General features: G+C 45.4%; 1 protein-coding gene across 1 annotated transcript in view; it reads right to left on the bottom strand.

Annotated features, from left to right (window-relative positions):
• Positions 1 to 35: 35 nt before the first annotated feature.
• FGF2 (fibroblast growth factor 2) overlaps positions 36 to 27,220 on the bottom strand; it is a 76,004-nt gene continuing 48,819 nt past the window's right edge. The window contains exons 2-3 of the mRNA XM_006263433.4: positions 22,542 to 22,645; positions 36 to 548 (exon numbers count right to left, since the gene is read on the bottom strand). Of these exons, the coding sequence (XP_006263495.2) occupies positions 363 to 548; positions 22,542 to 22,645 (290 nt within the window). The 3' untranslated portion in view covers positions 36 to 362. The remainder of the gene's footprint in view (positions 549 to 22,541; positions 22,646 to 27,220) is intronic.

The raw sequence follows: 27,220 nt of genomic DNA, 5'->3' as shown, positions 1-27,220 counted from the left end.
TTACATAGTAAATATTCCTGTAAGTGTGCATGGTTTTAAATTTTCCTTTACACTGTAAAGCTAAAATAAAGCAAATATAGTTGCTCTAATTAGATATCAGGTGGAAAACAGACATAATGCCGAACTTGAAATTTCTATGCATTTTCCAGATGCTTCCCCCCAACACATATGGCACAATAGTTTCAGAACATACAGTAATTTAAAGGTTACATTATATAAACTTTTATTTAATATAGTTAAATATTTGCAAAAGTAGATAATTTTTCAGGAAATACTTGCTCACATTTTTCTACTTTCGGAATAATGAGGAAATTGACATCTTTACTGTGTTCTGGCATAAACTTTGGAATCTGCCATTGAAATCAGCTCTTAGCAGACATGGGAAGAAAAAGGATAGCTTTCTGTCCTGGTCCAGTTTTAGATCCGAGTTTGTATTGCCCAGTTCTTTTCAGTGCCACATACCAATCAGAATATTTCCGTGACCGGTAAGTGTTGTAGTTGTTGGATTCCAAGCGCTCAAAAAAGAAACATTCTTCTGTTACACATTTCTGCAAAGGAATAAAATAAATAACATGTTATTTAAGTTCATCTACTGTGGCATAACAAAAAACTTCCATAACATATACAGAGAACACTTATTAATGATAGAAATTAGTGACACGAAACTTATGCATATCCCAGTATTAATTATTGTTATTAAGTACAGTAATCTCATTAAATGTTCAGCTTTTAAAATGCTTCCAAGCTTAGTGTTGAATGAAGTATGTACAGCAGACTTTTTGGCCAAAACAAGCAGTTCAGAGTAATCTGTGTCTTCATAATGTATATTCCTTTGTTCCTTTCCAGTTTATCAGAAAATTAAATTAAGACCCCTAAATGATGAAAGCATTGGTAGATCCTCATTTTTAAACATCCAGGTCCAAAATGAAACAAAGATGAAGCAATTGGTTCATTCCTGTTAAACAACTATTTCATCAACTACTTGCCTTTAATATAACATTGAGGCCTCTGGCAGACATTACCCTTTAGACATAATTAATCAGCAGGGATCCAGGTTTTCCATTGAATATGGAAAAACGCAGTTTCCTCCTTTAAAGGAGAAAATCACGGGAAACAGCAGGTTCCAACCTGCAAGGAGCTGCTTGGGCTAAGGTGGAGTGAGGGAGGATGAGCAGAGGCAGGGGCGCCACGTGCACGTGCATATGCACATGGTAGCCAAGCAGCGGTGGAGAGCAGCTCCCACAGATCCCTCCAGGTAAGTCTGTGGGTGCACAGGCAATACAGCAGGAAGGGTTTCCCACAAATTTTAAAGCAAACTGGACAACAAAAAAAAGCATCCAAAACAAAACAACCCCCCCTCCCCCAACTTAATGATCAGACTAAAACAAATCCAAAAAAACAGGATAAACATACGATGCAATCTCTCTCAGAATAAGCAAGCTCTTCACGTTTCCATTTGATATTTTCTCCCGAGTTCCTCTGGGAACTCAGAAAGAAAAATCTCTGATCTGCTCTACCAACTAGTCCCAGGTTGCATCTAAATATTCATTAGTGTGCCATAATTATGACATGGGGGATAGGGGGGGCAGAAACAAAAACCCATAGGAACAAACTTAAGATCTCATTTTATTGAGAAACATCAATCTGTCTTTCCATGCTTAGCTGCGCAGCAACTACACTACAGCCATCAGCCAACCTTTCTAACTCCCTCTTAGGATGACCACCCATCCCTAATTGGGCAGGACAGTCCCAAAATGGGAACCTCATGACTCCTGGACAGCATTTGTCCTGGATTTGCAGCATCGTACAGGGATCCAGGTTTTCCGTTCACCACAGGAAATGGCAGGTTTCCCCTTTCAGGCCGGCAGTGTTCCAGCCTGCAAAGGGCTACTTGGGGCTGTTTGGGAGTGGGGGCAAGGGGTGCCACATGTATGTGCGTGCCCACACACATGCAAGTGGCTGGAAATACAGCCAGGCAGCATGGAGAGCAGCTCCCTGCAGGTAAGTCTATGGGGCAAGGAAGGAGCATGGTGGGGGGTAGACTGAGGCCCCCACAGTAATGGAGGGAATAGTGTAGGGGCTGGGAGGGAACGGGACAGAGCCGTGGGAGGCTGATCTGGAGGGTGGGAGTACAGTACCCTGCCGCTGCGCACACTCCTGGGGGGGGGCATGTGCCCCCCCCCCACTATTTGTGCACAGGGTAGGGGCAGATGCAGGCTGCCTGCTGCAGGCTCAGGGGTCCCCACCCAGGTGCCCTCCCACTGGGAGCCCTGGACCACCATGGTGAGCTACCCCCTGTGTGCCTGGTAGCAGCGGCAGCAGAGGCAGTGGCGTGAAGTTTCATAGTAGCTAGGGTCAGGATGGACCTGAACAGATCATCTAGCCTGACCCCCTGCCACAGGCAGGAATGAATGCTGGGTACACAAGACCCCAGACAGGTGATCAGCCAACCTCCTCTTGAATTTGCCCAAGGTAGGGGTGAGGACCACTTCCCTGGGAAGTTGGTTCCAGATTTTGGCCACCCTAACTGTAAAATATTGCCTTCTGATCTCTAACCTAAACCTAGTCTCCATCAGCTTATTACCATAACTGCTGGGTAGGCAGGGGGTGCACAGCTGATACAGGGTTCACAGGGGAGGGCAGCAGGGCAGAGAGCCCTGAGCCCACAGCAGGCAGACCACATTCACTCCTGCTCCACTCAGTTCTCTGATTGTGCAGCTGGCAAAAGTGGTGGGGTGAAGGGGAGAGGTGGGCATGTGTCCCACCTTTCCATTTTGAAAAGGTGGTCACCCTACCCATACTGCTCCTAAAAGGGAATCCACTATCATAAACCAAAGTAGAGAACCACTGTACTGGGATCCCAACTGGCAAATTTTATTGTGAGATTAAGTGAATATTGCAAAAGCAGAAGAACCTAAACAGTGTGTGTGAAAAGTGCTGCTCTGTTCTATCTGTATCACCTTCAGTCACATTCAGAAGAAGGTTTTCCAAAAAATGGCTGCTAGAAATTGGGACACACATTGTAAGCAAGGAAAATACAACAACAGCAGTTTCTGGCATTTAAGCATCTGCCAAACAAAAATGAAAGTAACTGCACATCATCCAGAGAGAGGCCAATGAGCAGGCTCAGCTCCCTAGCTGGTGCTACGCAGTTGCTACAAGGAGAGATCTTTTTTTCTTCATTCTGCATTTCAAAAACAAGGTACATGTCATATTCTGGGTATGTTATATGCAAAAAATATAGTATTACTATTGACTTTTGAAAAAAAGTAAATAAACAAGGAATCCATATGCCTATATTCTCATATACCTCTCAACCCTCATGAGTTTTACATTTAAATAGCAGACATTAAACCACAGTTTTTCTTGTATTTTTATGTTTTCATTACCTTTTGAAGGTAAATTATAATATTTACATAGCATCTTTCATAAGCACTTCAGCTATTTAAAAATATGCCTCATCTCAGTCGCTGTTGACACAGCCAATTCTGAGATGGAAAGAAAAGGCAGCTTTAACAGGACACAGCAAAGTTACACAAGGAAAGGCAAGTTAAAAAACATTGAAATCCAATGTTTAACGTTTAGTTCAGACTCTGAACTAATTTATGTAGGCTGAATGTTACTGCTCAAACTAGAAATTCATGTCATCTTCTGGGGGAAAAAATCTACCATGAAATTCTTAAACAAACAGTTAGTAAGGACTTTCTTTGATTTTCAGATTTAAAAAGTAACCCCAAATGCACATTTTTCCATGATTAAAATGAAACACCATAGATAGATAGATAGATAGATAGATAGATAGATAGATAGATAGATAGATAGATAGATAGATAGATAGATTTCATTTTGATCATGGAAAAATGTGGGATATTGGGGGATTGGGGTTTGGTTTTTGTTTGTTTTTTTTAATTGGAGAAAGCCAGGATCCCTGTTCATCAGAAAGGCTGATCCCTGAAGAACCGCATTATAGACAAGGAAGAGAGTGGTGATAAATTCTATCTGTTGTTTTTATTATGCCTCTAAACTACATGGTCAACTTTTTTCTTCTATGTAATAAATCTTTTGCTATCCAGTTGCCTTACTGATTGCCTGGAGTGAAGTGTGATCTCAGAACAAGTGACATTCCAGGTCTGCCTCTTCTATGAAGGGATGGATGGAGGGAGAACCAAAAATTTTGCATAGTAGCTTGTGGAGTATGCTGTAAGGGAAAGTTTTGCTGAGACTTACAGAAACAAGAAGCCATCCCAGGGTAAACAGTCCATTCCATGAGACAAACAGCGTGAGAGTGGGAAGAAATCAGGGGCCCTGGGGGAACTCCATAGTCTGTAACAAATACGTTACACCAACACTTGTCTAGGACAGCTTTGATAAAGATGTTCCTGCACTGAACAGGAAGGTAGACTGGATGACTGCCTAGAGTTTGTTCCAGCCTTACTTTTCTATGATTATATGAAACATAAGACCTGAGAAATGCTTGGGAGAAGAAATATATTTGGTAAAAATCAAAGCCTGTTCCTTCCGTTGGGAGTTTATAAAACTTCATAAACCATAACCAAGACCTCTAATGAGTCCAGAAGATTGAAGAGACATCTGAGAGGGTGAAATCTTCCATTCTACCTCATGTGCCCAGCTCAGAGGCACTGGACTGTTTCATTGTTTCATTGGCATACAGGATGCAAGACTGGAAGCACATCCTGTGTCCAGCTCCATACTAAATCACAGGCAACCACACCATATAATCCCATTTGTACAATATTTTAATATTCCTGACACTTCTCAGTAACACACACACACTTTCAGGCCGTCTTTGTATATCATGAGGAAATACAACATTTTGAAAGATCACAAGAAGTTTATGGGAACTTACGGTATGCCTGCACCACTGCCCTGGTATATCAGAAAAGCATTCCCATGTCACATGCATCAAAATCAGAAATGAGATGAAGTCACTCCCAGAATGACACTGCCACCTCTTCCAAGGGCCACAGGAGACAGATCTTGAGAGCAGCAGCATGGGGGAAAACTCAAAGCAACTTCTATTGCCTTGTTTCTGGGTTTGGCACATTTAGGCTAGGGACAGAAGTTACATATCAACCGGTTTAAGTAATCATTAACTGGTTTAAACTTGTAACAGGACCAAAGCTCAGTGCACATAACCCAGTTTCAAATGGCTGAAACTGGTTTAAGATAAATCTGGTTGAATATAGTGCGATGGGCTAGCTGGTAGTGGTTTGGCCCAGGGGTTTTGAAAAGATAAAAGATGATTGGAGGTCTTGGAATTCCCTTTCCTCACCAATCAGGCCCCAGAGACTCACCCTCTATGTCCCCTGATTGGCCCTGTCATATTGAATGAAATAGTTTGAATGTTTGTAAAGGTTGCCCATTAGCCAGTTTCAGGAAGAAGATAAGATTTATCTCCTTATCTAGTTCATTGTTTTGGGACTACGTGCAAAAGGTCCTGACTTCGCTTAAAGTCTTAATTTAAATTTCATCTTTTAGAAATCTTTTACAAAGAGAGCAAATATCCTGAATTCCAAAAGATCAAACCCTGAGGCCTTTTGACCAGGTTGGTAAGAAAAGGGCATTTGCAGTGATATGGAAGTTTCCCAAAGGTAATTTAAAATGCTCAACAAAGGTAAAAGAATCTGTTGAGTAAGATCCGAGCCCAAATTTGGGAGCAGTGATATATTGAGTAGGAGGAGCCCACTGACGGCAGCTCGCTCAATAAAAACTGTAACTTACTGTCCCAATTTGGAGGTGACTATACTTGTAGAACAACGAAGGAAAAATCGCAAGTATAGCCTGGTTCAGACTGATCACCTGAACCACCCTCTCCGTGAACACTAATCTCTTAGTTCACGCTGAAGCCGCAGAGCACCTGAAAGGGACTGAAGGGGACTTAGTCCTATCACTGCTGAAGCCAGCCTATTGAATTGTATTGCTGAGCCCATTTCATTGAACTGTACTACTGAGGCCAACCCATTAAATCGTACTACTGAGGAATGAAACCATATTTTGGTATTTGGCTTCTTGGAATTCTAGGATTGTAAGTATAATATGAAAAATAATAGTATTGATTCAAATTTAACTTTTAGTTGTAATTGTAGTTGTTTTTGTAACACTAATTCTTATAGTATTGTTTGGGAAGGAAGTGCATTCAGAGCACTGTTTCTGATATATGTAATTATTGTGTTTTTAATGTTTGTGGTGTTTCTTAAAGCTAAGCAGTGTTATATATGTAGCAAAGAGTTTTAAAATAAAATTGTGTTGTATAAATTAAGTGTGTAATCATTGTGAAATCGTGCAATCAGTTAACTACTCCCCCAGCCCGTGCATCAAACCGAATCAGTAAATTGTGTGGGATTTTCTCTATTCCATAACCCACTAGAGACAGGCCCCTAGGGTCACCTGGAGGGGAGTAAAAGGGGCAGCGCAGCTGACTCAGAGGAGACCAGTGAGAGACCACAAGGAAGGAGTTTCAAAGAGCTGGCAAAGAACTGGGCCAGCGGGGTGAGAGCAGTTGCCCCAGAAGACCCTGAAGGAGTGGGACCTGCAGGCAGCAGTTGGACCCTCAGCATCGTGGCATGCAGCCGGCAGGAGAGGCTCCCTGCTGGCCTCCAGGATCCCCTATGAGAGGCTGTGGCCAGCAGGAAAGGCTCACCAGCTCCAGCAAGAATCTGAGCAGCAACCTGAGAGGTTCCCAGCTCTGCTTCCAGCTCCTCCAGTAAGAAGCCAGGAAGCTCGATGTGAGGCAGGGGCTCCAGGAAGGTCAAGACCCCTAGCAGCTTGGCACAATACCAGCACTGGTGGCTGTGTGGTAAAGTTTCTGACCATGTGGGAGATCTGAGTTCAAGTCCCAGTTGGGGTGACTTAGGGTGAGTGAAGTGACAGGGAGAAATGCTTATTGCAGTGGAAAGGGGTCGTTGTGTTTTCCCTCTTTCCGCCCCCCATCCAGGTACCTAGGCCCTATATTTCTTGTTATTTGTTTTGTATTTTGTGCTTTTTATATTTCACCCACCAGTATTGTTTGTTCTGCTGTTTGTGTCAACTGGATGAATATGTCTATGATTGTAAGTGTCTAACCTTTATTGAATCCTGCCCCCTTGGGGCATTGTAGTGTCCCCTATACCCCCCTGGTTTATACTTGTTATGTTCCCAGTACTGTTCTCTCATTAAAAGGTATATGGTTAAGTCCCCATTAGTGATCTGGCTCTGCTCTATAGGGGCGAGGAGGGTCTCTACACCTCCCACAGCACTTGTGCACCTGCTCTGATCCCTTCAATTGGAGAAGGGCTACATCTTGGAGTACCACCCAGGTTACAGTAGTATCAGACTTAAGTGGTATGAGTCAAACCAGTTTATGAAACTTCTGTTCCAGAACCCTTCCTGGTTCAGGTTCAATCACAGCCCCCCGCAGCATCCCAGCATGCTTTTCAGCCCCGGCCCGGGCTGTGCTACGTTGTCTGCTCCAGAGAGCAGGGCTGGCCCCGCCCCTCTGCTCCCAAGCTGCAGCAGCAAGGGCTGGCTGACAAAGTGATGGCGGGGGGCAAGCCTGGCTGGGGATGCAGCCCAGTTTGCAGGGCAGGGGGAACTGCCTCACCTCAAGCCAACCCCGGCTAGGGTCTGGGGCCAGGGAAGGAGGTTAAACACCCCTTCCTCCACTCAAACTTACAGCTAGCTGCAACTATGGACTACAAATCCCAGAGGCACCTGGAAGCAAAAAGAGGAAGTGATAAGCAACCCTGCAGAGTCCTGCTGATGTAATTCTGGACTGCAAATCCCAGAGACCTTGGAGGCAGCAGGACAAGGAAGTGAACACACAGTCAGAGAGCCATGCTCTAGTACCCCCAAGCTTCTGGCCTGATCCACTGCAGGCATGTGGGTGCATTTACTCAATGAAAGGTAAATGCCTGTTCACATCTCTTTCAATTTAGTCTGTGCAGTTTAGACTAACCTGCAAAGACTGAATCGATTCAGCCTCTGGCCTTTTGACTGTTTGTACCTAGCCATAGCGCAGAAGGAGACGGGAAGGGCATGGTCTTCAGCAGCATCCTCAAGAGGGTCGCAAAAGCAGTGTAGGCAGACAGCCCTAGTACCATATTTATTTACGTGCCACACACCCTCAAATACAACGTGCATCTTGTTTTGGGAAGGCAGAATGAAGAAAAAAGGTTTTCTAGAACCTTAGCTGTCAGAGCGTGGGTTCACCATGGCTGAATGCTGGCCATGGAGGAGGGGAGAAGTCTGCTCCCCAAGTGTCACTCACCCTGTATCTTAAGCTTCACAACAAGAGGAGATGCGCTTCTGAGTGGACTCTGCCCCTCCTCTGTGCAGCTGGGAGCTCAGCACAGAACCAGCCCCTAGCAGCCACTCCAGTGTCCCCATGCCTCCATCCCAGTGGGGAAATCAGTTTTCTTCCTTGAGACACTCACCCCAACTTTAAAGGGCTAACTTTCAAGAAGAAAAAATGGCGTGTGGTATGCAAATAAATCACAAAAAGGTGCCAGACTGTCAAGTCTCAGAAATGGACTCCTTTGTTTATCCACAGAATAAATACAAGGGCAAAGCAAGCTTTTCCATGCTATTATGTCAAAGTAACTCTATTTTGATATGGAAGGACCACTGCTAAATCACCTAATAAAAACAGCCCATTATGAATACCGGAGCTATACGGTCTCTTTGTAAATAGGACAAATTGCAAATACTTATGCTGAAGAGCACTTATTCACATGAGTAATTACATCAAATTTGATAGAACAACTCAACTGAATATCACTCAGCTTGAACCTGGTTATCCAAGGGTAAATATGCCGTCTATTACCAAAATGAGTGCACAGTACAAGATGTCTGAACCACTAAATGAAACAAACATTGAAGGCAATGTAGGTTTTAGTTAAGCTGGTGAAACAGTCTGTTGTATGCCACCCCTTTCAATAGCCAAACCATACCTACTGCAGAAATCATCATGATTCACCCACTACAGATGAACTGACTGAAAAAGGCTGTAACATCCTGAAGCAAAATTTTTCCTCCCAAATCTAGAGTGCCAAAAAGCCACCCACCAATTCACTCTCTCAAGTGCAAATTGCACCTGCCTAAAAACCACTTAAGTCTATGAAGTAATATGAAATTTTAAACTAATCAGATGAAGTCTTAAAATTGCACTAGAAAATAAAGTTAAAGGTAGTATCTGAAGATTATAAACTAGTTAAAAATTATTCTTATCTGTTAGATAACTGTGGCCAGGAAATAAAGATTTGCCCGTCACCAGTGTTTTTTGTACTAGAGGGCATTAGAAAAAACTTAAGTTTTGGAAAAACAGAGTAAATGAATCCCTCAGCCTCAGAGACAATCTGTCACAGAAATGGAGAAGTTGATCATAACAGTTACAAATTTTCTGGAAACAAGTGAGATTGCAAAGAAATCTGAGAGGCTGAAGTCTTCCATTCTGCCGCCTGTGCCAAACTCACAAGTACGGGAAAGCTTCATGATTTCACTGGAATATACTGAAGGAGACTACAACTGCAGACTAATCACCATGGATCCTAGTTTTCACCAATTAAAAAAAAAAAATCCTCAATTTTTGGATTAACCCAAACACCACATTTTTCCATAATTAAAATGAAACATTGCTAATATATACGAGGTCTGTTCAAAAAGCATCAAGACTAATGCTGTAGGAAACAAAATATTTTATTTACAGGGGGTTCAGCTTAATCTCCTTTGAAGTATGCTCATTCTTCAGCCACACACTTCTCCCAACGTTTCTGCCATTGTTGGAAGCACCTCTGATAAGCAATTTGTGAAATCTCTAAAAGCTGCTCAGTTACATTTTGTTTTGTGGTTTCCACATCACAAAAATCTGCTTCCTTTCAAGGTTTTCTTTAGTTGAGGGAAAAGAAAAACGTTGCACGGGGCTATATCAGGTGAATATAGAGGCTGCGGCACTTGTGGGATACAGTGTTTGGCTAAAAATTGCTTCACAAGCTGTGCTGACTGGGTGGGTGCATTGTTGTGGTGAAGCATCTAAGAGTCGGATACCCATTTTACTGGCCATTTCATTCCCAAATCACTGGTTAGAATTGAATGCCATAAACCAACAGAAATTCCAACTTCTGCTTATCTCTCAGACAGTCAATCGCCTATCATTTCAAACCAAACTGGGAACCGCTGCCACATTTTCATCATTTCGGGATGCTGAAGGGCATCCAGAATGCTCATCACTTTTGACCAATGATCGTCCTTCTTTAAAGCGACGATACCATTCAAAAACTCTTGCATGGCTCTCAGTGTCATCACCAAATGCTATTTTAAGTAATTCAAATGTTTTACTTGCCATTTTCCTGATTTTCATGCAAAATGTAATGCTCACCTGTTGTTCTGGACACTCTGACATAATGAAAGGGGATGCAAGAAGCAAGTGATCTTACTTCAACCACTAGCCACAGAAAACTGGGGAAACACCATGAGCTGCAAACCTGTCCAGGGGAGTCCCAACATGCCCGCACATGTTCAGCAAAGCCAGGCCCCCACCCAATACTTTGTACCACAAATACGCATTCAGTCTCAATACTTTCTGAACAGACATTATAGATATAGGCATAATGGTGTTTCATTTTGATCATACAAAAAATGTTGATTTGGGGTTACTGTTTTAAATCCAAAAATTGAGCATTTTTTTCTTGTTGTAGAAAACCAGGATCCCTGGTGATAACTACCTATTATATCATATGCTAAAGATATTCTTCAAGCAAGGCAATAACATGCCTCATCATTTGGAATGAATTAAGGCTATAATATTAATTTAAAAGACATCGTGTAACTTATAGTTGATACTGTGCTGACAAAAGCTAAACTTATAACATGTTGCATTGAAACTGAGAAATAAAGTAAAACATGAATTTTCTAAATGTTAAATGTAGAAACTGTCAGCTCAGTAAAATCACTCATACTTGACACCAAACTCAGTTAGTGATGCTGTTGATTTACTGTATTCACTGAAATCCAAAAAGAGTATTTTTCCCTATTCAACATGGGGGGGGGGGGGAAGTCCCTCATCTTGGATTCAAATGCAAAGCAGAGGGGGAGGAGCAGGCAGCTGCTCCAGCTCCAGCCGTGACCCAGGCTCAGGGTCGGAGTCAGAGCCTCGGCCACTGCCATCCCTACCCCCACCCCCCAGCTTCTGCCCTCCTGCTTTTATCCCCACCCCCCAGCCCTGCTGCCACTTAGCTCCTATCCTAAGGCTGGGGCTAAAACTGCTGCCACTGCAGCCACAATCCCTGCTGCCAATTTGGGTGGAGGCTGGAACCACCATGTGACTGAGGGTAAGCAGCAGCAGGTGGGGGGGGCAGGCAAGAGGGGAGGCAAATGGTGGAAAGTCATGTGCCAGGAGGTACAGGCACCATAGGGGGCAAGGGGAGGTGGCACAGGCATTGGAGATGGCAAGGTGCTGGGGGCCAAGCAAGCACTAGCAGATGGAAGCACTGGGGGGCAGGACAGGTGGGGTAGTGGGGCAGGAGACAAGCATCGGAGGACAAGGTATGAGAGGCAAGGGGAGCCATCAGGATGCCTAGGTTCCCTACCACTTGACATCCTGTCACAGCATGGGGTCCCCAGGAATGGCCGTGATACTCCTAGGGCTCCTTGACCATGCCAATCCTGTCCCATGGGCACCCTCCTTCTCGCCTGCCATGTCTTGCTGGTAATTCTAATAAAATCGGGAAGCTGCCCTTGAGCTTGTATTCAGGACACGGTCTTGACAGACCCCACTGAACCCCATGGGTTCTTAGAGCCCTTCTGGGTCCTGCTTCAAAACAGATGTCTCACAGGACACCCTCAGCCTTAAGGGCTAGATGCGTGGCTCCAAAACCACTCCTTTACCACGCCCCAAGCCTCACAGATGGTATTTAAACGTTGTCTCTCCTGGGGCCTTGCTATAAAACTCGGTCTCTTGTCCTCACCAGGCTCTCTGCAGCCCTGTCTCTGCGCCCCGCACTGGCGCCAGGCTCTGCTCACCCCCTTGTCACTGCGCCCTTCTCTGGCGCTGGGGTTCCCACACCATAGTGGGCCCCCAATGAGGCTTCCTCCTTCCCCAATAGCCTCAGCCCAATCCACCGGTGTATAAACACCAACTAAAGTATGCGCCCCTGGGCTATAACCTAATACAAGGAGTTCAGGGTGTACTCTGTCCCTTTAAAAAAAATTAAATTAAATTAAATTAAATTAAATTAAAAAAAAAATCAAACTTCCCCCAGCACTAAGTGCCTTGTAGGCCAGGGTATCTGGTGAGCTCCTAGAGTCCCTTAACCCTACCCAGAGTAGAACAGGCAGTCAAGCCTCTCTGGTGAGCTTCTTCTCTAAGAGCTCCTTCCCCCTTAGCAGCTGACAGAGAACTAGCCTCTAGTCCCAACCCCTGGGGTTTATATATACACCCACGGCCCTGCCCCTTCTGGTCAGCTGACCAGGTGCAGACGCAGGCTAATTTACTCGTTAGCCTGTTGCCATAGTAACCTGCACCTGTGCGCTTCTGTCTGGCTCTTAGGGCCCTCTCCCTAGGCAGTTTCTGCTCTTAAAGAAGCAGGCACCTTAGTGCCCTGCGACACATACCTGCAACTGCTTTCCCACTGCAACAGTGGGGAGATACATTAAATACAATCCTCCAATAATTAGATTCTATACATGAAAAATTATAACAAAGTTATAGATTTTCCTTGTATATAATCTAATTTATTTGGGGGATTGTCTTGGATTCAGGTAAATACAGTATTATAATGACCCAAGTGCTAATGAATTTGTGCTGAATCAAATAAATTTACCCTGAATTTAGTCAACAAATGAAAGCACTGCCCCATGGTAGCTCTTGAGAAATTCAGGCCTAGACTTCAAAATCAAAACAGTTGCAAGCCATTGAGTTTGGGAAGTCTAACACAATTCACAGAGTAAAAAGACTGCATCACCTGTTCTACTTCTAATAGATCTATATTTAAGTGACTTCCCTTTGGGATTACTTCAGCACTTGAGGTGTACCAAAGAATTAAGTCTGAAGTGTCTAAGGATCGAAACAGAACAGATGTAACAGTTGATGATCAGTTAGTTTAAGATAAAAATTGGTAAGAGGAGAAACTAATAATGTGCGCGAAGGTACAAAACCTTAAACTAAACAGGAACAAAATGACAACAGGGCCTGAACTGGATACTCATAAATCAAATAAGATATATATTCAATACCAAGGACTGATGAAAAAATATTGAGGCAATTTAAACATATCTAGGACGCCTTCTGAAGGAGGACTTTCATCTATAAATGTAATTGTTCCATGAATTTGGACTTGCTTAAAAATGTTCTCACAATCAAAACATTACACACTGCCCACTTAAAAGAACACTACACACTTAAACGAAAGATGTCCAGAAGTACCACTACTGAAATCTTTAAAAGAATAATATTTCTAATATTTAAGTGTGCTTGTACGTATAAGAATAGAGGGTTGTTCTTCTGCAAAATGATTATGCAGCAGCATGAACTTCTAAAGCACTGACTATAGCAACATTGCACTTCAACTGAAAAAGAACCACTAGAGACTGAATGGTTTCATGAATAGGCTTATGGGGCAGCAATCAGTGCATACAAAACAGGCCATAACTGTTGAAAGCTAAATTTGATAAATCATCAAGGAAAAAAAGAAGCTTATGCTTCAGAAAATCATGAAAACGCGAAAGTACTCATTAAAAATGAAACACAGGATCGTCTTAAAAAAAACCAAAACAACTTCTTACACTGGACTGGTTTCAATACCACCTATAAATAGCAAAAACAAGGAGCTGTAGGAAGAGGTGTTTGAAGTAAATATGACTCAAGAGTTACCCATTTCTGGAAAAAAATGTTTTACAAGCTCAAATGAGAAACACAGAAATGACCCAACTTTACCAGCGTTTGAGAGAATAATTCTTTGTGAATGACCAACAGGAAAAGCAGAGGCATCTCCAAGTATAACACTTGACTAGAACTACTAAAATGAAAGTGCTGCATATGATGGGATTCTGATATATCATATGCAGCATTTTTTTTTTTTTATTTTTTTTTTTTTTTTTGGTATCAAGAAAAAAGACAAAAAAACCTCAAACATGCCAGAAAAGAGAGGCACCAAGCATGCTCCTGGAGTGTGCCCTGAAGCAACCAGAGGCTGGGCCCTCTAAAGACATGCTCTAGCGTTTGGCCAGAGTGCCTCTATGCCTGCCACATGCCCCTGCTCCTCCAGCACGCTACCTCAGCATGCTGGAGCAAACAGAAGCAGGGCAAGTCTGGCAGCAGTGGCTGGGACCCTGGCTCCGTCCCCAGTAAGCAGGGACATGGGAGTGGCAGTGTGTGGATGGGGGGAATCTGAAGGTTGGGTGGGGACTGTGGGGGGTTTGTGGGTGTGGGGTTTGTGGGTGGATGGTGGGGGGAGAACTAAAAAGGTAGGGGGGACTGTATGGGAGTGGTGGGTCCCCCGCCTCCTCCCCCCACACAGCACATAGCCCCACCACCTGCAGCAGCAGCAGGCCATCAGCAGCTGGCTCAGAGCTGCAGGAGGCCCTGCTACAGTGCCCACACCACAGCCCAGGTGGCCATGTGGTCCCCATCTGGGTCTGGCAGGCACACAGCCATAGGGCCACAGGTCCAAGGGGGGAGATGCTGTTGCAGATGGCAGTAGGTCACAGCCAGCAGCCCCCACTGCCAGACTGCTACGTGGGTAGAGGATGCAGGGGCCACTCTGGTTAGGGCTGCTTCAGCAGTCCATCTGGCACAAGGGGCTAGAGTCCACAGATACCAACTGGCAGGTCCTCAGTAGCTCCTGAGGGCAAGCAGCCCTGAGCTGCTCACCAAGGCAGGTTTTTATACTACTGGGGCTGAAGATCCGTGAGGAGCTGAGAAGTGGCATAAGTGGCACCATTTGCCCGCACCAAAGTGCGTGTTCAGGCACATGTGCTGAAGCACAAATCTCCAACACAAATTTATGCCACGGATATTTGAGCTGCTGTGAGCATACATGCCTACATGTGTGGACATACACCTAGTCTAACCCCTTCCTCAAGGCAGGATCATTCTTGACTAAAGCATCCCATCCACTAAAGCGAGACGATCCCCATGCGGGGTAAAAGAGGAAAAGGGGCCAGGAGGCTTCCATGGCTGACCGCAGAAATCCAGGGCAGCCTAAGGGCCAAAAGGGGAGCACATAAAAAGTGGAAACAGGGAGAGATCACCAAAGACGAATATACCTCCTCCCTCTGCTCGTGCTTGTAGGGAGGCAGTTAGACGGGCCAAAGCTACCATGGAGCTGAGGATGGCATCCCAAGTAAAGGACAACAAGAAATTGTTTTTTAGATATATAGGGAGTAAAAGGAAGGCCCAGGGAGGAATAGGACCCCTGCTAAATGGGCAGAAATAATTGGTGACAGACAGGGGGGACAAGGCTGAACTCCTCAACAAGTTCTTTGCCTCAGTGTTCCTAAGCGAGGGGCACGACAAGTCTCTCACTGGGGTTGTAGAGAGGCAGCAGCAGCAAGGCGCCAAACTTCCATGCGTAGACCCTGAGATGGTGCAGAGTCACTTGGAAGAACTGGATGCCTTTAAGTCGGCAGGCCCGGATGAGCTCCATCCAAGGGTGCTGAAGGCACTGGCCGACATCATTGCAGAGCCAAGGTGGGAATATTTGAACACTCGTGGCGCACAGGCCAAGTCCCGGAGGACTGGAAAAGGGCCAATGTGGTCCCCATTTTCAAGATGAGGAGGAAGGAGGACCCGGGCAACTATAGGCCAGTCAGTCTCACCTCCATCCTTGGCAAAGTCTTTGAAAAAATTATCAAGGCTCACATATGCGAGAGCCCGGCAGGACAAATTATGCTGAGGGGAAACCAGCACGGGTTCATGGCAGGCAGATCATGCTTGAGCAATCTAGTCTCTTTTTATGACCAGGTTACAAAACGCCTGGACACAGGAGGAGGGGTGGATGTCGTATACTTAGACTTCAGGAAGGCCTTCGATACGGTATCCCACCCCATACTGGTGAACAAGTTAAGAGGCTGTGACTTGGGTGACTACACAGTCCGGTGGGTGGCGAATTGGCTGGAGGGTTGCACCCAGAGTCATGGTGAATGGGTCGGCTTCGACCTGGGTGTGGGCAGTGGGGTCCCGCAGGGCTCGGTCCTTGGACCGATACTCTTTAATGTCTTCATCAGCAACTTGGACGAGGGAGTGAAATGTACTCTGTCCAAGTTTGCAGATGACACAAAGCTATGGGGAGAAGTGGACACGCCGGAGGGCAGGCAACAGCTGCAAGCAGACCTGGACAGGTTAGACAAGTGGGCAGAAAACAACAGGATGCAGTTCAACAAGGAGAAATGCAAAGTGCTGCACCTAGGGAGGAAAAATGTCCAGCACACCTACAGCCTAGGGAATGACCTGCTGGGTGGCATGGAAGTGGAAAGGGATCTTGGAGTCCTAGTGGACTCCAAGATGAACATGAGTTGGCAGTGTGACGAAGCCATCAGAAAAGCCAATGGCATTTTATCATGCATCAGCAGATGCATGACGAATAGGTCCAAGGAAGTGATACTTCCCCTCTATCGGGCGCTGGTCAGACCGCAGTTGGAGTACTGCGTGCAATTCTAGGCGCCGCAATTCAAGAGGGATGCGGATAACCTGGAGAGGGTCCAGAGAAGGGCCACTCATATGGTTAAGGGCCTGCAGATCAAGCCCTACGAGGAGAGACTAGAGAAACTGGACCTTTTCAGCCTCCGCAAGAGAAGGTTGAGAGGCGACTTTGTGGCTGCCTATAAGCTCATCACAGGGGCACAGAAGGGAATTGGTGAGTATTCATTCACCAAGGCGCCCCCGGGGGTTAAAAGAAATAATGGCCACAAGCTAGCAGAGAGCAGATTTAGACTGGACATTAGGAAGAACTTCTTCACAGTTCGAGTGGCCAAGGTCTGGAACGGGCTCCCAAGGGAGGTGGTGCTCTCCCCTACCCTGGGGGTCTTCAAGAGGAGGTTAGATAAGCATCTAGCTGGGGTCATCTAGACCCAGCACTCTTTCCTGCCTATGCAGGGCGTCGGACTCGATGATCTATTGAGGTCCCTTCCGACCCTAACATCTATGAATCTATGAATCCAAGTTGTCTAACCTGCTCTTGCAAATTTCCAAAGATGGAGATTCCACAGCTTCTCTGGATAGCCTGTTCTAATGCTTGATCACACTCAAAGTCAGAAAGTTCCTCCTAGTCTCCAACCCCAATTTCCTCTGCTGCACCTTGAGTCTGTTGCTCCTAGTCCTGTCCCCTATGGCCACGAAGAAAAGCCAATCTTCATCCTCTCTATAATCACTGTTCAAGTATTTGAAGTCTAGTAACAAATCCCCCCTCAATCTTCTCTTCTCCAGGCTAAAATAACCCTAGTTCTTTCAGACTGTCCTCATAAATCATGCTTCCCAGGCCATTAATCATTTTTGGTGCTCTCTGCTGGACTCATCCCAATTGAAGCATGGGACCCAAAACTGGACACAGTGATCCAGGTGCAAAATAGAGTGCTGAATAGAGTAAACGAATCACTTCTCTTAATTTGCAAGTGACACTCTTGTTGATACAACCCAGAATGCTGTTGCTTGTTGGCTTTTTTTTCCCCCCATAATAAGAGCACTTTGTTAGTTCATATACAGCTTAACCCTCATGTAGACACTTTTGATCTGTTCAGGGTCACACCCAGAAGGATCATTATTGCCCACAGGAATAAGCAGTTGTCAGACTGCAACCTCAAACCTGGGTCCTTGATCTCACCAGCACAGCCACTCATCCTGGCCTGCCAACCTACAGATGGTTGCCCAGTTAGGTCAAGGCTGTCCTGAAGTTGCCAGCAGGACCTAGCCCTCCACCCACTCACTCACATTAGAGTGGAAATGAACTAACTTCCCAGTTCCCCCATATAAACCCCTGGTCTGAACCAGGAAGTATCTGGGCAATAGGGCTCAACCTGATCCAACACTGCTTTGCTGTTTTCTCTGGCTTGCGCTCTGACTGCTTCCTGCTTGATCTCCTGGCTTCTCAAACAGGCTTGTTCATTGACTCTGCTCTCTGCCTAATCAGGCAGCTTTCTGACTTGACTTGTTGCCTGATCCCCTGGTCGCCCATGATCTGGCTTGACAGAAGCATGGAATAGTTGTCCGAGTACCGGATGAGTCTGGGCAACCTTTCTGTGACATCGTTGATGAGGGTTCCTGGCAGATCTCCCAAGTCAACAGGTCAGGCCAGCAGGTAGATGCCTCTGTGTCCTGCAGAAGGGAACTGACCATTACCACCACCTGTTGCTTCCTCTTGGCAGCAGAGGTCTCAATCTTTGCTCCTTTAGGGGGGCCTGGCTTGGCCTCTCCTGCCAATAGAGTGGGCTCCTCCTCATCTTATGCTAGGGCTTCATACTTGTTCTCCAGCTGGACAGCCACAAGTTCAGAAGAGGAGTGCTGTCTGTTGCCAGAAGTGACAAACTGCCAACATCCAGCTTCCAAAGAAACTGGGTCTTCCAATGCCCTCTCTAGGTGTCCCTCTTCCATGATGCTGGAAGTCTCTTTGTGCACTGGAGTCATGAAGGCCTCATGCTCACACATGTTTCTAAAACTATTCACCTCCTCCTTCTGAAGGTCCCTTACCCCATTCCTAAGAGAATCCACCCAGAAACACCTCGAACACTGCAAGCACTCCCCCATCTGACAGGAACATGCAGGCTGCAGGCTGTGAGCCCCGCAAAACCAGACCAGAACTTGAGTGGAAGCTTCAGTGGTCAGTGGCTGTGCTTGGAGAGAGGACAAGCTGGTACAGGCATTAGCAGGATTTTGGCATTGCAACATCTTTCAGTCATCTTACTGATTCTCCTGCCAGCTCCTTCTTTCCATTGGTACTCCTAAAATATCCTCTTACTCCTTTACCTGCTTCCACTCAGTAAGTTTATATTGAAGAAAGGAAGTGTCCAGGCAAACTCCCCGCTCAAAGCCAACAGGTCAGGCCAGCTCCACTCCCTGTTCAAACCCCTGCTTGCTAACGTGTTTGCTAGTCCTGTGTTACTTGCTCCATATTCACATTGATTAGTTTTAAAATATGCCTCAAAATGTATCACCAGTTGTAGGATTTGTGGGCAGAATAAAAAACAAAAAAAATATGTTGCCAATATCTTTCAAGCTTCTTGAGTTAAAAAGTCAATTAACTCCTAAGCAATAGTAAACCCCCAAAACAAAACAAAACACTTTACCAAACTTCAAAAAGAAAAAAAATGACTGCAATTAGAATCAGAATGACTGATTCCACTGCAAGTGGTGAAAATGGGTAAGACTTCAAACAAAAAGTGCTCACAACCTGCCAACACAAAGCTGCCAACTTGCCAACACAAATATTGGCTAAAACAAAAGCCGCATGTCCTATTCCATTTTTTTAAAGAGAAACAGAAAATATTTCTACAAAACTAAGAACAGAACTTATACTCTATTTCTTGGGGAAATACAGAAAATTATTTATAAAAGCAATACATGCCAATTTAATCAGGCCACCTGCCCCTCTCTGCCACTGCTTTTACTGCCGCCTGCCCCCCTGCCATTTCTTTCCTCACTGCAGCAGTGGAAGGAAGTGGGGATGGGAATGAATAAATTTAAGATGATATTCCAATAATTAGATTCTGTATGTGGAAAATTATAACAAATTTAAAATTTTCCATGTGTAGAATCTAATTACTGGGGGACGGTCTTAAATTCAAAGTCATCTTGGATTCAGGTAAATATGGTATTATAGTTACTGACTACAGTGAACAACAATTAATCCTGGGTATATGACAAAAGTGTTACCTTCTTTAACCCTGAAACATCATGCGACTGAAGTCAGTAAATAAACTTCTGTCTCTATATACCTACACTGCTTACATTACCAGAGTATTATATATTTTGAACTATGAATGCCCACATAGGGAATTATAAAGGTATAACCAACACCGTAGAAGCACCCTGGTATAAAATGGGAAAAAATTCCCATGTACACAAACTCTTACCATATTTTCTTGCATATAACATGGTCCAGAATAAACTATGCACCTTATTTTTGAAAGGCAGAATGAAGAAAAAAGACCATTCCTTACAGTAAGTAACTAAGTAAAAGCAGCTAGGCAGTCAAGTGGGCTCATTGTTCTGCTTCCTATAGATCGAATGCAGTTATTTTTACTTTTGTCCATTAGATACTTAAGGACCAGAAACAGTTATTACTATATTTCCTTTCTCATAATGCAAACCCCAATTTTCAGCAGCTGTTCTTTGGGAAAAAGCAGTTCTTTGTATCACAACTTTTTTGCTTGTAACACCTCACACATCATTTTACTCTGCCTGGCAATACTTTGCTAAACTATTAAAGGACAAAATTCAGCTTCAGTTCATTTGTTATGCTCAGATAGTGCAAAAGGACCATAGAAGTGGCATAAAAGGACAGCTATCAATTCCTCCTAGAACAAGGAGCATCTAAGTGCAGGGAAGGATATCAAAGCGATATGTGGTCCAGTGATCCTGACTGGCATAATAATCCCTCAAGATTTAGCGACTTGCAAAGGTTAGTTCTGTCTAACAACTTTAAGATTTAGCGTAATTCCTTTGGCTCTCTTCTTGGCTCTTTCACTAACTGGAGCTCAGCTGAAAGTCAGAATTGCCCTATAGCATTTTCTAATGTAAGAAAATTTGAAAGAATCTTAAAATTGCCAAGCTAAAGAATTCCCAAAGAACTAGTAGAAGACTTAATGAAACCTCTTAGCAATATGACAGCTAGTCGGAATGTCAGATACATAACTGCAGGAAAAGAATCTCTATAAAAAAACAATATGGGAAAGGAAAAAGTTTACACTTAAATATGATAAAGCCTCAGAAGAACATAATGAGACATTAAGGCTGCTTCCAGATGTAAAAAAAAAAAAACGCACACCCAAAATACGCACTTTACCAAAAGCAAAGCGCATTACTTGGACCCAGCTCCACAGCATCAGTAAAAATCAGGCACTTCAGCGGGGGTATTTAGCACTTTTAGCTAAAGCTGATTCAACCACCTATTAGATAAAGAGTTTAAAAAGCCCCACTAAGGCACGTGATCTTTACATATGTCAGGTGAACCGTGTTGACGTAACATGCTGCCTCTTCTGGGCATGAGTAGGGCACAAGGCAGGAAAGTGCCAGGTGTAAAGTAAAGCACCATTTTGTTTTTTACATCTGCAAGTGCCCTTAATGTGCATTATAAGTGAAATGAAAGTGGTCCTGAAGCAAAATTGAAAGAATCCTCTATGGCCATAAATTAATGCTTAATTCATGCCAAGCACCTTGGCTCACAAAAACACTTGGCAGTAATAACAGTACTAGTTGATATAAAAACCCACTACCAGCTCGAAATTGAGTCCATTTAAAAATATGGGAATTAAAATAAGTTTCAAGTGCTAAACCTAGTCATTCAATCCATATGCCAAGTTTTGTAGTTTTACAATTTACAATGTTTCTCTTACCCCACTTTTCTTATTGGCAAAAAAACCAAACAAACAAAAAACCCTAAACCAAACCAACAAGCAAAAAAAATGGACTCATTGTAAAAGTAAGTGAGGAAGCAGAACATACAAAAAGTGCTGTTAAAAGCAAAAAAAATTAAATCAAACAAACTACAGGTAATATTCTCGTATATCATTACAAGTATTCTAAAGGTAAAATCTCAGGTATTGTTAAGCAAAAACATTTAGAGTGGGGAAAGCCTATTTCAGAGAGAAGTGGGTGTGCATGTGCATGTGTGTGTGGGCATGTGTTTCCACACTCACTGATCCCTTTAACACGAGTGTCAAAGATATGGCCCACAGAGCCCCATTACCTGGCCCTCAGTGCTGCCTCTATGTCCAAAGTTGACCCATATGTAGCATGAAGTGTACTCCAAACCAGTCCCACATGCAGGGTCTGAGACATCCACCACACACGGTGCTCACCCCAGTCAGTCTAGCACACGTTACGTACCTTGGCCGGTCCAGGACATACACCACGTGTGAAGCCTGTCCCCAAGGCAGGTCTCAGGCTGAGTTGGCTCCATCTCAGACTGGATGGGCATGCATCGTGGACTAGCTGGGGCTGGAATAGCATGTGTCCCGGATAGGCCAGAATAAGCACTGTGTCCAGTGGATGTAGCATGTGGGGTGGAGGGGTTGAAGAAGTGTGTGCACACAATCCAGCCCAGTGCCAGCCCTGCACCACTCATGAAGCCCACAGGGCCAGATGAATTTGACACCCCTGCTTTAACACATGCTTATTAAGAATGTTCTCTGGTTCTTACCCCCTCCTCAGGCAAGACAGACAGTGGCACGACTCAAGAGAGTCAGCCTGGGTACTGAGCAATTAATTCGCCAGTAACTAAACAATCCTAGTAAACACCCCCAGTAAACATCATACTGGTTAGCTATGAATTAATTCCACATCAGTTACTAAAACACAAAGGGAGAAAAGGGCATGAAAGATCTTAAAAGTACCTTACCAATCCCAATAATCTGCCATCTTCCTTCATGGCAAGGAAGCGATTTGCACATACACCTTTAATTGATACCACTCCTCTTTCTTCTGCTTGCAGTTGTAATTTGACTGGGAAGAAAAAGATAAAACTCAGTTTTTATCAGTATACTTCAACACTCAACCAAGGGTGAAAACTGTTGCTCAAAACAGAAAAAGGGGAGAAAACCATGGATAAAGTATATGGCAGGGATACAGTTTTTTCCATTTCTAATTTTCTGGCTCCACTATCAAACAAGGAAAATGAAAAAGAAACTAAACAGTTATCATAAACTTTATACTACAGTGGTATACAGATATGGTTATACATCACTTTTGTATCGATGTTTTGACCTACATGTAAAATCAGTGCAATTCCTCACAGGAACACTTAATATGGTGGTTATGTTGGGGAAGTCATAGTTAAGTTTGGCACAGTTAATTGCTCATAGATAGGAAACTTCTATGTAAATTTCTTTATGAAAACATTTTCTCTAAGAAAAACATTTGCTAACATTTAGCCCTTGGACTGACTTTGGACTGAATTTTTTCATAGGTAGATCCTTTGATATAAAACATTAGACCTTTGTGCTTAAAGGCATGAATTAGCACCACAATTAAGGACCTTGTTACTTCTTACACTGTGAGCCTCACAGAAGTTGACTGGTGTTTCGTGCGACCTTGAGTTTGGAGCAGTCACATTCAGGACCAACTAAAAGGTAAGAATCTCCCCACCTCCTATTCTGAGCTTCCCCCTTGCTCCTTAACCCCAGGGATTTCTCTGGTAGGTCCCTCCCTACCCCTGGGGTTCCCCCCTTGCCACTCAAGGTTCCCCCCTGCCTCCCCCATTTCCCCCAGGGCGTTACTTACTTGTGGCTGCCTGCACTGTCTGTCCCAGGGAAGCAGGCAGGGAAGGGTTAACCTGCCTGCCCCTCCACCACTGCTGCCCAGGCTGCTGGTCTTCTGGCCCAGAAAGCAGCAGCAGCAGTGGCTAGGCAGGCAGAGTTAACCCTTCCCCACCTGCTCCCCCAGGGCAGATAGTGTGGGCAGGCACAAGTAAGCAGGGGAGGAAGGCAGGGAGACAGTGAGTGGGGATCTGGGGTGCTAGGGAGGGCAGAGTGGCAGTGGGCCCAATCCAGGCCAGTGGAAGAAGCAGAGCAGGTAAAGCATTTATACCAAGGGTAGCCTGGAGTGGCTATACCTTAGTGCAACAGGAGCTGGGTAGCACAGATCAGAGATAATTGGGTCCTGGTGTCACTTTGAGCACCCAAAAGTGCTTAAAACCAACTTCAGGTGTTACTGTGCAGACAATCCAGGTGTTAAGAGCTCCAGTAGCCATCCAAAATGACCATGGTACAAGGCCCTAAGTATTAAGGGCTAGTATTTGTTATTTGCCTTAGGGTCTTGTTACACGTTGCAGTTTGAGTTGCTCAAACGTTCAGTGTTAGTTCTACCTCGAGTTTGGAGCAGTTGCATATTAAGGCTAAAAACCTTCTCTGACTGTCCCCAACTTGCACAGCTGTCACTTGCTATTATAGGACTGGAGAGCAGGAGCCTGACTAGGAGCTACAGCTTTGAGTTGCCACTACAGGGCTGGTGAGCCAACACAGGCTTCTATCCCTGCTCTAAGTGGGGGTATGTGAGGGATGGGCTGTTGGGCAAGGGGGGAGGTGGGCAGAACATGAAGCTGGGAGGCAGACAGTTAATGGGATGGGGGTGGGGAAAGGATGGTGAAATGAAGGGTAAAATAAAAAGAAGCAAAAAACAGTTTACAAAGAAATAATGAAGTAAATTAAAGAAGGGCTCATGTGTTAATCAACTGGCAATTGGGATTGAGGTGTGCGGGGTGCTGGTCATACTTCCCAGGGTGGCCTAAAGGTGGGAGTGGTGAGGAAAGGCACGTTTGGGGGAGCTATTGTCCCTGCCCCAGAAAGGAAGCCCATGCTCATGCAGACCCGTTTCAGCCCTACCTTGTTCCTCTCATCTCCTCCCCCTCCCCCCCCACCACTCCTGGAACCAGCCATCCCCTGCGACCCAGCTAGCTGGCATGTGCTCTGCAGGCTGTTTCTACTGGGTTGCACCCCTGGAGGTGGGAAGGTCACACACTCAGGGGCAGGAGGGGAAGTTGGCTTGGTTCCAGACCATCCCCAGGGTAGCAGAGTTCATTGGGTGGTAAGTGTGTGTGTCGGGGGGGGGGGAGAGGGGAGCAGTTTGGGCAGTTCATCTGTGAGGAGTGGCCAGATATTAATGGAATACGAGCTGGGTCACGTGAATCAAACATATACCTACCCTGGAGTGGCTTAACTTCAAATTGCCTAAAGCGTACTTAAAACTAGTTTCAGGTGTTAATGTTTGGATATTGCAGGTGTTATGAGCTCCAGGAGCCACCTAAAATTAATATGCAACAAGCCCTTACAACAGTACTTAGCAGACCTTGTGGAGGACCAAAAACCCCACTTCAAGTACCTCCCCTGTGGTGCCTACATCAGGCTGACCCTCTTCCTGGAGCATACCTGCAAGCCGGGGGTAACCGCTGCCACCATCCAGGGTCTGGTCTTTGGCTGGGCTTTGTGCCCCCAGGGATACACAAAATTTGTAGAACTTGAGGGTACTTAACCCACTGTGAGATCTTGGGGTGCTTCCTTTAGCCTGAAGCACAGCAAATAGCCTCCCTAGTCAGCCAAGCAAAGGGAGCAAAAAGGCTTGCTCAATCCCCCCCAAGCATGTATAACAAGGCTTGCTATAACACAGGGATGGGTAAAATACAGCCCACGGGCCAGATGTGGCCTGCCAGGCCATTCTATCTGGCCCATGGCGCCCCTAAAGAAATTAGAAAAAATTTATCTGCTCCTGGCTGCCTGTCAAAGACAGCAGAAACCAGTGGCAGTAGGACCCAGGGGGAGCCTCAGCAGGAACGCAGCAGCCTAGCCCCACCCCACCCCCAGCCATTTTCCTGCTTCCCTGCCCCCATGCTGCTCCAGCACCACGTGGCTCCCGGCTGCATCGCCAGACTGGGGAGCATGGGGCCCATGCCAGTACCCCCAGTGTGTGTGTGTGTGTCCACACCCCATCATACACATGCACCCACACACCCCCTTGCACTGCCATACACGCAGACCCCCACACCCTACCACACCATTTTAAGTCATGGCGACTCCACAGCCTAGCACTGCTCAGTATGCATGTGTACTCTAGATACCACTTACAAAGAATCCACATGCTAATGTGGCATCTTAGCACCTCATTGCAACTGGAACTGTATATTCTTGTTACAAGTCTTGCAGATGAGACACAGGGCTGCCTAAGGATCACCCTCCACCCTACACATAGCTCCCCACAAACCCCACGCCCCACATATCCACACCCCACCACATGCTCCCTCACCCCACACCCCCCCACACCTATCAACCCCCCCCCACAGGCACATCCACACCCTCCCCCACATCCCACATACCCACACACCCACAGCCCCTCCACAAACCTATACCCACCCAATATACAAAAGTAAGACTCCATTTTAAATTATTATATACAATCACCTCTATGTGCACTACACAAACACATATAAACCAAGACAAAAACATTTTTGAAATCAAATTAATGAATCTTTTAGATGTTTGCTTTTTAGAATATAATTTGGTATTTTTCTGGTTCCAAGATGGCAAGCCCCCTTGCTGAAAGGAGTACTTCTGGGGACATCAATGCCGCAAAGTCAATGCAGCACTGATACCAACACAGTCAGATGGGTGGCAAATTGGCTAGACGGTCACACCCAGAGAGTGGTGGTGGATGGGTCATTTTCAGCCTGGAGGGATGAGGGCAGTGGAGTTCCCCAGGGCTCTGTCCTCGGGCCTGTGCTATTCAACATTTTTATCAGCAACTTGGAAGCGGGCGTGGAAAGCACGCTGTCCAAATTCGCTGATGACACAAAGATGTGGGGAGAAGTGGGCACACTGGAGGGGAGGGACAGAATCCAACTAGATCTAGATAAGTTAGAGGTGGACGGATGAGAATAGAATGGAATTCAACACAGACAAGTGCAAGGTGCTGAACCTAGGGAGAAGGAACCTGCAACATACCTACAGGCTAGGGAACACCCTTCTCAGCAACACAGTGGCTGAAAGAGATCTTGGAGTCCTTGTTGACTCCAAGATGGACATAAGCCACCAATGCAAGGAAGCGGTCAATAAGGCTAACTGCACCTTGTCGTGCATATACAGATCCATCACAAGCAGGTCCAGGGAGATGATCTTCCCCCTCTATGCGGCACTGGTCAGGCCACAGTTAGAGTACTGTGTCCCGTTCTGGGCACCGCACTTCAAGAGGGATGTGGCTAACCTTGAGAGGGTCCAGAGGAGGGCCACTCGCATGGTCAGGAGGCAGCAGGCCAGGCCCTACGAGGATAGACTAAAGGGCCTGAATCTTTTCATCCTCCACAAGAGAAGCCTGAGAGGGGACCTGGTGGCCATCTATAAACTCACCAGGGGGGACCAGCAGAAAATAGGTGGGGCTCTGTTCCCCTGGGAACCACCTGGGATAACAAGGAATAATGGCCACAAACTGATTGAGAGCAGGTTCAGGCTAGGTATCAGGAGGTATTACTTTACAGTTAGGGCTGCCAGGCTCTGGAATGGGCTCCCAAGGGAGGTGGTGCTCTCCCCTACCTTG

This window comes from Alligator mississippiensis, chromosome 2, assembly GCF_030867095.1.
Source record: "Alligator mississippiensis isolate rAllMis1 chromosome 2, rAllMis1, whole genome shotgun sequence".
NCBI classification, from domain to species: Eukaryota; Metazoa; Chordata; order Crocodylia; family Alligatoridae; genus Alligator; species Alligator mississippiensis.
Note: the sequence above shows the minus strand (reverse complement) of the source record. Positions and strands in the feature narration are given on the sequence as shown.